General features: G+C 41.6%; 1 protein-coding gene across 1 annotated transcript; it reads left to right on the top strand.

Moving 5' to 3' along the window:
• Positions 1 to 2,411: 2,411 nt before the first annotated feature.
• Positions 2,412 to 2,804, top strand: LOC104219433 (uncharacterized). Its single transcript, XM_009770124.2, has one exon. The coding sequence runs from the start codon at positions 2,412 to 2,414 to the stop codon at positions 2,802 to 2,804; it is 393 nt and encodes a 130-aa protein (XP_009768426.2).
• The last annotated feature ends 8,720 nt before the right edge of the window (positions 2,805 to 11,524 follow it).

Below are 11,524 nucleotides of genomic sequence, written 5' to 3'. Positions count from 1 at the left end.
ATATTATACTATTAAAAATTCTTCAATAGTCTAAATTTATCAATAAATATTTTTGAGTGTTATTTATTTATCTTTTCTTTTTAGTTAATTCAAATATAAATATCATAAAATTATCTTTATCCTCCTCTTTTCGTACATTCTTTTTAACTGTAATATTTGATTAGTTTTCTCATTTGTATTTTAGTGAAAATTTAAATAATATAATAATTTTTTACTAAATTATAATTCTGAATTCATCAAAAGTATAAAAAGATAAAGCCTTTTATTATTTTTATAAAAAAACTTACCAATATATGTGTGTGTGCGTGCGTGTGTTTATCTTATGTATAATATTCTGATAGTATCTTTATATTTTTGTATTTTTTATTATGAAGTTATGAGCTCTGTTTATTAACTAAAGTTTCCTACATGAGAAATTTAATTAGTATATGCATCTTTCTGCTATCGTTTGAGAGTGGGGTCATGGAATATAGGGACTCTAATGGGAAAGTCAATAGAGTTAGTAAAGAATCTCCATAAGAGGAAGATTAACATAGCTTGTGTCCAGGAGACTAGATGGGTGGGGAACAAGGCATGAGAGGCTGATGGGTTTAAGTTATGGTATTTAGGGAGGGTAAAAGGGAAGAACGGGGTAGGCATTTTAGTTGATAAGGACCTAAAGGAGCTAGTGGTTGAGGTGAAGAGGGTAAAAGACAGGTTGATGGCCGTTAAGATAGTCATGGGTAGGTATACTCTGAACGTAGTTAGTGCAAACACGCCTCAGGTGGGTTTGGACGAGGAGGTTATAAGACAATTCTAGGAGGATTTGGATGGGTTGGTGCGGGATATACCATCCACCGAGAAGCTTATTATAGGGGACATAGGGAGGTCGCCTAGGCGATAAGCCGGTGTGCATGGTGGCTTCAGTTTTGGAGATAGAAACGGATGAGGTACTGCGCTGCTAGAGTACACTAAAGTTTTTGAGCTAGTTATTGCTAACTTGTGTTTACCGAAGAAGTGGAGCACCTAATAACTTTTCGGAGTACGGTGGCCAAGACCCAGATTGCCTATCTGCTTCTCTGGAAATATGATAGAGGTCTATGCACGGATTGTAAGGTCATCCCGAGTGAGAACCTTATGACCCAGCATATACTTTTGATAATGGACTTAGAGATCAGGTGGATGAGGAAAATGAGGGCTATGTTTGGTATTCCTAGGGTCAGGTGGTGTGCATTGACTAAGGACAAGGCCCAAAAGTTGGGGGAGAAGTTGCTGGCTCTGGGGGCCCTAGAGGAGTAGCGGGGACGCGAGCTGTATGTGGTCAATGACAGCAAATTGTATTAGAGAGCTTCGAGAGAGGTGTTCGGGGTATCGAAGAGTTTTTCTAGTGGCCATAAAAGGGATTAGCGGTGGAACGAAGAGGTGCAAGGAAAAGTCGAAGCAAAGAAAACGGAATATTTGAAGCTAGTAGAGAGTATAGACGAGGGGAAAAAGAGTGCCAATAGGGAGGGGTACAAGAAAGCTAGAAGAGAGGTGAAGTTGGTGGCTACGACAGCTAAGGCCGTGGCATTTAGTCGTTTATACAAATAAATTGGGGTTATAGGCAGGGATAAGAAATTGTACAGGCTAGCTAATGTGAGGGAGTAGAAGGCCTGGGATCTGGACCAAGTGAGATGCATAAAACATGAGGTGGAAAGAGTTTTATTGGAGGGGGAACAGATCAGGTAGAGATGGCAGGCGTACTTCCATAAACTCTTGAATGAGGAGGGAGATAGGGGCATTGCATTGGGGGATTTGGAGTACTCGGAGCATCAACGAGATTTTGGGTATTGTAGGTGCATACGAATGGGGGGGGTGGAAGAGGCTATACACAGGATGAGTAGGGGTTAGAGTGACTGGGCCGGACGAGATCCTGGTGGAATTCTGGAAGAGTGTGGGCAAGGAGGGTTTGCAATGGCTTGCTAGGTTGTTTAACGTCATTTTTAGGACGAAGAAGATACCGGAAGAGTGGAGGCGGAGTACGATAATCCCGTTGTAAAAGAACAAGGGGGATGTCTAAAACTACAACAACTATATGGGTATCACGTTGTTAATCCATATGATAAAAGTTTGGGAGAGAGTGATTGAAGGGAGACTGAGGAGGTGTGTGTCTATTTATGAGAACCAGTTTGGTTTTATGCCGGGACGGTCGACTATTGAGGCCATTCACATTGTGAGGAGATTGGTAGAGCGGTATAGGGCGGTGAAGAAGGATTTGCATATGATGTTAATTGACCTGGAGAAAGCTTATCACAAAGTACCGAGAGAGGTTCTATGGAAATGTTTGGAGGCGGGAGGTGTTCCTGTAGCATTTATTAGAGTGATTCAGAACATGTATGATGGGGATAAGACACGGGTGAGGACGGTGAGACTCTGACTACTTTTCGCTTAAGATGGGGTTGCATCAGGGATCAACACTCATCCCATTTTTGTTTTCCCTGGCGATGGATTCTTTGATGCGTCATATCCAAGGGGAGCTGCCTTGGTACTTGTTATTTGCGAATTACACAGTCCTGATTGTTGAGATGCGAGGTGGAGTTAACGAAAGGCTAGAGGTCTGGAGACATACTCTAGAGTCTAAAGGTTCCAAGTTGAGCAGGACCAAGACAGAATACTTAGAGTGCAAGTTCAGTGGTGTTACCCAGGAGATGGACGTGGATGTGAGACTCGATACGCAAGTCATTCCCAAGAGAGAGAGTTCCAAATATCTAGGATCTATAATTCAGATGAATGAGGAGATAGATGAGGATGTTACTCACCGTATCAATGCAGGATGGACGAAGTAGAGGCTTGCTTCTGGTGTCTTTTGTGATAATAATGTGCCATTGAAACTTAAGGGTAAGTTCTACAAGGTAGTGGTCAGACCGACTATGTTGTGTGGGGCAGAGTGTTGGCCTGTCAAAAAGTCACATGTCCAGCATATGAAGTAGCGGAAATGAAGATATTGAGATATATGAGTGGGAATACTATTTTGGATAGAATTAGGAACGAAGTTATTCGGGACAAGGTGGGAGTGGCCCTTATGGAGGCAAAGATGTGTGAGGCAAGGTTAAGATGGTTCGGGCATGTTAAGAGGAGAAACACAGATGCCCCAGTCAGAAGATGTGAGAGGTTGGCCTTGGGAGGCGAGAGGAGAGGTAGAGGTAGACCTAAGAAGTATTAGGGTGAAGTGATCAGGCATGACATGGCGCAGATTGAGCTGACCGAGGACATGACCCTAGATAGAAGGGTGTGGAAGTGGAAGATTAGGGTGGAAGGTTAGTAGGTAGTCGGGCGGTTCCCTTTGTCTTCCTTAGTTTGATAGTATTAGTTCTAGTTGATACGCTAAAATTACACTTTAACTAAATAGTGTAAAGCGGTCGGTTTCAAATATAATAACCCAACAAGATTGGGGTCGAATCCCATAGGGAGTAGGCATGAAAAGGTTACTCGAGTAGTGTGTTACTTGACTTAAGTCGTAATTCTATTCGGTTAGTTGTAACAAGAGTATGATATGATTTTGATTTGAAGAAATAACTAATTGTAACGCTGAGAATGTAAATAATTTGATTAAGGAAACCAAGGTTGTGTCCCCTTCAATGAAGTGTAATGCTATCGGTGTTAATATGATATATTTCTAATGGAAGGTTCTTTAGATATGAAAATGAATTCTAAATGACTACCCAATATTTTCCAATAGTTGGGTAGTATTTCCTCTTTATGATTTTTTCAAATATAAAAGAGTTGCAATTAAGAACAATCAATATATGCCAAATAAAACTCACTTATTCCTAAGTGATTCTATTAAACAAGGTTTAAAGCCTTGAGTCTTTGATATTTACTTCTACCAAATCCTAACTCACTTTTCCAAGTAAAGAAAGAATTTAATGGCTCTTGTTAATATTTGCAACCACCAACAATAAATGAAAAATGAGAAATAAATATATATCAACCAACCATTATACATATATTCAATGTTAAATACCCATTAACATAATACCCATTTAGGGTCCACAACCTTAGTATTTAAAGTTAGCTACACGTACTTAAATACAAAAAGATGAGAATATTTAATGTCATAAAACTTACAAAGTGCAAGATTCTTCCTTCAAAAGTATCCAAAAGAGAGGGATATTAAATACTTGGAATGTAGCTCAAAAACAAGACAAGATGCCCCCACAAAACCCAAATAAATCTATTTATAGTGAGTCAAAACTAGGGACAAAAATCAGACAAAAATACCTTTTTCTGTCAATTATGTGACCGCATATCTGTCGCATAACAGACATGCGGTCTGCATTCTCGTTATGGCCATCGCATCTTCAAACCCTAGTTCCTAGACCTTCATCGCATTCACATTCTGTGGTCCGCATTGTAAATATGCGATCGCATTTCTCAACGCATTTTGCACCTTCAGCAATTTTCACAACAAGTTTGTGGTCCATTATGCGGCTCGCAAACCTGTTATGCGATTGCATATTGGACCGAATTTCTTGCACTGGACTTTGGCCAACAAACTGTTGGGGTTTGCGATTTCGTTGAGCATTATGCGGCCCACATGTTGGAATTGTGGTCTGCATTTCCACATTTGTGATGCATTTTGCTCTTTTCTTGTCTTTTTGTGGCTTTTTTATTTTATTTCCATGCTCTTAGGTACTTAAACCTCATTCACTACAAAAAAACTAAAATTACATAAATATAAAAGATTATTGCATTTAAAACAAGCTAAAATGTAAGTAATTTATATTAGTTGTGCCGAAATTCTCCGGCACATCACTAGTATGGTACCCTTTTTTTCCTTAGTTTTCTATAGCCGCATGTCTTGTTCTCTTACTACTTACCTTTGGTAGTTCTGTAGTTTGCTAACAGGAATTTGTCATATTCTCGTGTGCTTCCTTGGACTTATCTGTCTAAATATACTATCTAGATATTACTTGTTAACGATATAGAGCTGAGTGTTGGCCAATCAAGAATTCACATATCCAGAAGATGAAAGTAGCAGAAATGAGAATGTTGAGATGTATGTGTGGGCACACTAGGCTGGATAAGATTCAGAATGAAGATATTCAGGAGAGGGTGGGCGTGATTCCCGTGGATGACATGATGCGGGAAGCACGACTTAAATGGTTCGGACACGTGTGGAGGAGAAGCCTAGTTGCACCATTTAGTAGGTGTGAGCGGTTGACTTTGGCAAGTACGAGAAGAGGTAGAGGGCGGCCTAGAAAGTACTGGGGCAAGGTGATCAGGCAGGACATGGCGTGACTTCAGATTTCTGAGGACATGGCTCTTGATAGGAACATGTGGAGGCCGAGAATTAGGGTGGTAGGCTAGGGGGTAGTCGAGAGTTCTTCCCTCTTTGTACCGGGTAGTCTGTTAGAGTTTCGTTATGTTTGTTAGCGGTCTTTGTTGTATTCACATTGGTGTTTTGCATAGTTTTGTATTATTATCCTTTCACTTATTTGTTGTGGTTATTTTCTTTCTGGTATCTTTTATTGTTACATATCTTTTCTCTTATTTCTTTTCTGATATTATTGCCTTTCATGTTGAGTCGAGAGTCTCCTGGAAACAGCTTTCTTCCCTTTTCGGGGTAGGGGTAAGGTCTGCGTACACTCTACTCTTCCCAGACCCCACTAGTGGCATTTTACTGGGTATGTTGTTGTTGTTGTTGTTGTTGTTGTTGTTGTTGTTGTTGATACTATCTTGCTATTGTTTGTTGTTATCTTCGATTTAGTTTTCTAACTATTTGTCTTGCTATCACTTGCTATCAGGGCTTCCTTCACCTTCTTTAGCCGAGGGTCATTCGAAAACAGTCTCCAGGGTAGGGGTAAGGCTGCATACATCTTACCCTCCCCAGACCCCACTTGGTGGGATTATACTACATAGTAGTTGTTGTTGTTGTTGTTCCTTTACCAATAGTATTTTTGTGATGACCCAAAATCCAACTGTCATGATGACTCCTATCATGGTACTAGGCAAGACGACAACTCAGACATTTCAAACATTTTCATTTTGGAATATATTAAAACAGTTTAAATAAATAAAAATCTCATAAAACTGGATAGGAAATCATAAATCAATACATAAGTTTTTCCAAAACTAGGGTGTCACTAAGTACGTGAGCATCTACATAATGACAGAGTCCGGTACATTATCTATAAAGTATACTGAATAAATAAACTGAAAGATAGGGTAGGAGAGTCAATGTCTATACGAACTCAAACCCTCATTTTTTGAAATATTTAAGTCTGCACAGATATCCTTAATCGTGATTGCTGAAATTGCCTCGCGATCGTGAAACACAACTTAGTTGCCAAGAATTTTAACCCTACGCGAATGTGTAAATCCCCATGCGAATGCGAAGAACTGATTCCTCAAACTACATGATTGTAGCCCTCTTCACGCGATCGCAAAGAACAAATGCCTTACCCCAACTACTGCCTCTTATACTCTACCCGAACGTGACCTTAATCGCGTGTTCGCGATTCATTGCATCCCACAACTATGCGATAGCAATCCCCATCTTGCGAAAGCTTAGAACAAAGACCTCCACTACCCAATTAAGCATACACGATCACGGACCTATCCACGCTATCGTGTAAGAGGAAACTAGAAAACTTCAGCCAATCTCCAAGTCCAAAATTTGACATGTTAACCATCTGAAATCCACCTAGGCCCTCGGGACCTCAACAAAACACACTAAAAAGTCCTAAAATATGATACAAACGTAGCTGAGCTTTCAAATCACATTTAACAACACTAAAACTACGAATCGTGGATCGATTCAAGCCTAATGAACCTTTGAACTTCTAACTTCTACATTCGATGCCAAACCTTATCAAATCACTTCCGATTGACCTCAAATTTTGCACAAAAGTCAAAAATGAAACAACAAACCTACTCCAATTCCCAGAACCCCAATCCGAGCCGGATAATCACAAAGTCACCTCTCGGTCAAACTTTTAAATTTACAACTTTTTCCATTTTAATCCCAATTCAACTTTGAACCTCCAAATTACTATCCGGACACTCTCCTAAGTCCAAAATCACCCAACGCATCTGTTAGAACTATCAAAACTCCATTCCGGAGTCGTTTACACATAGTTTAACATCTGGTTAACCTTTTCAACTTAAGATTCCAACCTTAAGACTAAGTGTCTCAACCCATTCCGAAACATCCCCAAAACTAAACCAACTACCCGACAATTCACATAGCAAATATGAAGCATAAAATGAGTAGTGAATGGGGGAATATGGATATAACTCTCAAAATGACCGGCTGAGTCGTTACATCTTCCCCCTCTTAAATAATTATTTGTCCTCAAACAGGTTTAGAAACGTACCTGGAGTTCCAAATCGGCATGGATATCTAATCCACAGCTCCTACTCAGTCTCCCAAGTAGCCTCCTCAACTCGCTGACCTCTCTACTGCACCTTTACTGAAGCTTTGTCCTTTGACCTCAACTTTCGAACTTACCAACCCAAAATGGCCACTAGCTCCATATCTTAAGTCAAATCACCATCCAACTAAATCGTGTTGAAATCCACAACGTGAGATGGATCACCGACATACCTTTGGAGAATAGATACATGAAACACTAGATGAACACTCGATAGACTAGGTGGCAAGGCAAGCTTATAAGACACCTATCCAATCCTTTGAAGCGCCTCAAACAGCCCAATATACCAAGGGCTTAGATTGTCCTTCTTCCTGAACCTCATGACACCTTTTATGGGTGAAACCTTGAGCAGTACTTTCTCCCCAACCATGCGATTGGCGTAACTCTTCTATCTAGACTGCACCCTGCGAAGCCGATCTTTAGTCAATTTAACCTTGTCCAAAGCATCCTGAACCAAGGCAGTGCCCAATAACCTAGCTTTACCCGGGTCAAACCATCTTTCTAGAGACCGACACCGTCTCCCATACAAAGCCTCGTACAGAGTCTTCTGAATGCTCGATTGGTAGCTGTTGTTGTAGGCGAACTCTGCGAGCGATAGAAACAGATCCTCCAATATTTGAATAGTGCGCTCGGACTGCCCGTCTGTCTAAGAGTGAAATATTGTACTCAACTCAACCTGTGTGCTCAACTCTAGCTGCACGACTCTCCAAAACTACAATATAAACTGCGTGCCCCGATTTGAAATGATGGACACGGCACACCGTGAAGGTGAAAAATCACACAGAAGTGGATCTCTGCCAACCGCTCCAAAGAATAAGTAGTCCTAACAGGGATGAAGTGCATGGACTTGGCCAACCAATCCATAATTACCCAAATAGCATCAAAATTCCTCGATGTTCGTGGGAGTCCAACTACAAAATCCATGGTGATACGTTCCTATTTCTGTTGCGGAATCTCAAGCATCTGAACAAATTCGCCAGGTCTCTAATGCTAATAGTTCACCTGCTGACAGTTTTGGCACTGAGCTACAAACCCCGCTATATCCTTCTTCATTCTCCTCCACTAGTAGTGCTGCCTCATGTCCTGATAAATATTCGCGATTTGTGGGCCTCCTCAAGAATCAACTCACGTAACCCATCTATATTGGGCACACATATTCAACCATGCATTCTCAACACCCCATCATCCCTGATAGTAACATCCTTGTCATCACCGTGCGGAATCGTGTCCTTAAGGACAAGCAAATAGGGATCATCACACTAGTTCTCTCTGATACGATCAAAAGATGAAGACCGAGAAACTACACAAGCTAGAACCCGGCTTAGCTCTAGAACATCTAATCTCACGAACTGGTTGGCAAAGGCTTGAACATCAACTATAAGTGGTCTCTCACCAACAGGAATAAATGCAAGGCTACCCATACTCATCGCCTTCCTACTCAAGGCATCGACCACCACATTGGCCTTCCCGAGATGATGCAGAATAGTAATATCATAGTCCTTTAGCAGATCCAACCATATCCGATGTCTCAAATTTAGATCCTTTTGTTTGAAAAAGTGTTGGAGACTCCGATGATCTGTAAATAACTCGTAAGACACACCATAGAGATAGTGCCTCCAAATATTCAATGCATGAATGATGGCTGCCAATTTCAAATCATGGACATGATAGTTCTTCTCATGGGGCTTCAACTAGAGTGAAGAATAAGCAATCACTATACCCTCCTGCATCACCCAATACGAATCCGAGAAGCATCACAATACACTATATAAGAGCCTGACGCTATAGGCAAAACTAAAACTGGAGTAGTGGTCGAGGCAGTCTTGAGCTTCTGAAAGCTCTCCTCACACTTATCCGACCACCTAAAAGGATCACCCTTCTGGGTCAATTTGGCCAAAGGTGATACAATAGATGAGAAACCCTCCACAAAGCGATGATAGTAACCGGCCAAGCCGAGAAAGCTCTGAATCTCAGTAGCTGAGGATGACCTAGGCCAACTCTAAACTACCTCTATCTTCTTTGGATCCACCTTAATCCCCTCACTAGACACCACGTGCCCCAATAACGCCACCGAACTAAGCCAAAACTCACACTTGGAAAACCTGGCATAAAGCTTCTCCTCCCTTAATCGCTGTAGTATAATCCTCAAATGTTGGGCATTCTCCTCCTGGATACGCGAGTACACGATGATATCATCAATGAGTACTATGACAAACGAGTCGAGATATGTCTGAAATACACTATTCATCAGATGCATGAATTTTGTTGGGGTGTTAGTCAGCCAAAAAGACATCACAAGGAACCCATAAGGACCATAACGGGTCCAAAATACTGTCTTTAGAATATTTGAGTCACGAATCTTCAACTGGTGATATCCAGGCCTTAAATCAATCTTAGAGAACACCCTCGCTCCTTGAAACTGGTCAAATAGATCATGAATGCGTAAGAAATGACACTTGTTCTTGATTGTAACTTTGTTCAACTACCTATAGTCAATGCACATCCTCATAGTACCATCATTCTTATTCACAAACGAAACCAACACAACCCAAGGTGACACACTAGGCCTAGTAAAGCCCTTATCAAAAAGTTCATAAAACTATTCTTTCAATTCCTTCAACTCAGCTGGTGCCATTCGATTCGGAGGAATGGAAATGGGCTGATTGCCCGACACCAAGACAATACCAAAGTCTATATCCTTGTTGGGCGGCATGCACGGGAGATCTGCAGGAAACACATCCCGAAAGTCTCGCACTACCAGAATAGAATCAATAGTATATGTATCAGCATCCACATCCCTCACAAAGGCCAAATACAACAGACACCCCTTCAAATAAGAAATCACCCTACTAGGAACATAATCTAGAAAACCTCTCCACTCGATCCTTAGCAACCCCGACATCACTGACACCACGGTCTTAGCATGATAATCTATAATAGCATGACATGGAGACAACCAATCCATAAATAAGATCATGTCGAAAAATCCATACAAAGCAATAAGAGATCAACTATAGTCTCCAATCCCCCAATAATCATTACACATGACCGATATACAGTTGCACAATAATAGTATCCCCCATTGGCGTATATTCACGAATAGATGAAACTAAGGACTCACTAGGCATATTCAGATAACGAGCAAAATACGATGACACATAAGAATAAGTAGAACCAGAATCAAATAATACAGAAACATCCTTGTGGCATACTAAGACAATACCTGTGATCACTATGTCTGAAGCAATAGTATCTGGCCTGGCAGGAATAACATATAATTGAGCATGACCACCACCTGATCGGCCTCCCCCTCTTGGGAGACCCTAGCTGCCTGAGCCCTACCCGAGCTGGCTGGGCGGGTGGTGAAGTAAATGGTGCTGAAGTCGTGGCCTGATTCCTCTACTAAACTGGACCTCCTATAAGACGGGGATAGAACTTCTTCACATGACCCAAATCTCTACACATGAAACATCCCCTCTCGGAAAATGGTGGCAAGTATTGAGGCGGAACCCGAGAACCAGAATAACTACTAGATGAACCTTGTGTAGATGAATCCTGAACTGAAGATGCACGAGATGAACTCTGAGCTGGGAGAGCACTAAGAGATGACTGACCTGGTCTGGCACTGTACGTACTATGGCTAAATGATGCACCAAAATAAACTGGATGAGCCATCTGAGAGGGTCTATAAGGATGACCCCTGATGTGGTAGGACTATCCCTCTAGAGGGAACACCACTGAAACCACCCGAACCACAAGGCCTTGGCGTCCCACTCCTCATGCTCCTGACTATGAACCATCTCTAGCCGCCAAGCAGTATCAACTCACCTGATACGCTCTCCCGAGTCATAACAAAACGGAATTGATAGTAGAGGCCATCAATGAACCTCCTAATCCTCTCCCTCTCAGTGAGAACCAATCAAACTGCGTGATGAGCCAACTCTGAAAATCTCATCTCATATTGGGTCTGATACATGCCATCCTGACGTAGCTACTCAAACTGCAGACGCGGCTCCTCTCTGCAGGTCTGTGACAAAAACATTTCTAAGAAGAGAGCGGAGAACTCATGCCATGCAAGTGGCGCTGCACCAACTGGCCTGCGCCTCTCATAGGTCTCCACCATCTGAAGG

The sequence above is a fragment of the Nicotiana sylvestris genome, chromosome 4 (assembly GCF_000393655.2).
Source record: "Nicotiana sylvestris chromosome 4, ASM39365v2, whole genome shotgun sequence".
Lineage (NCBI taxonomy): Eukaryota > Viridiplantae > Streptophyta > Magnoliopsida > Solanales > Solanaceae > Nicotiana > Nicotiana sylvestris.
The sequence above is the reverse complement of the archived record's forward strand: the minus strand, read 5'-3'. Positions and strand labels throughout refer to the sequence as shown.

Bases quoted from the DNA above. Each gene is read 5' to 3' on its own strand.
- LOC104219433 (XM_009770124.2), top strand. From the start codon at position 2,412: ATGGGGTTGCATCAGGGATCAACACTCATCCCATTTTTGTTTTCCCTG.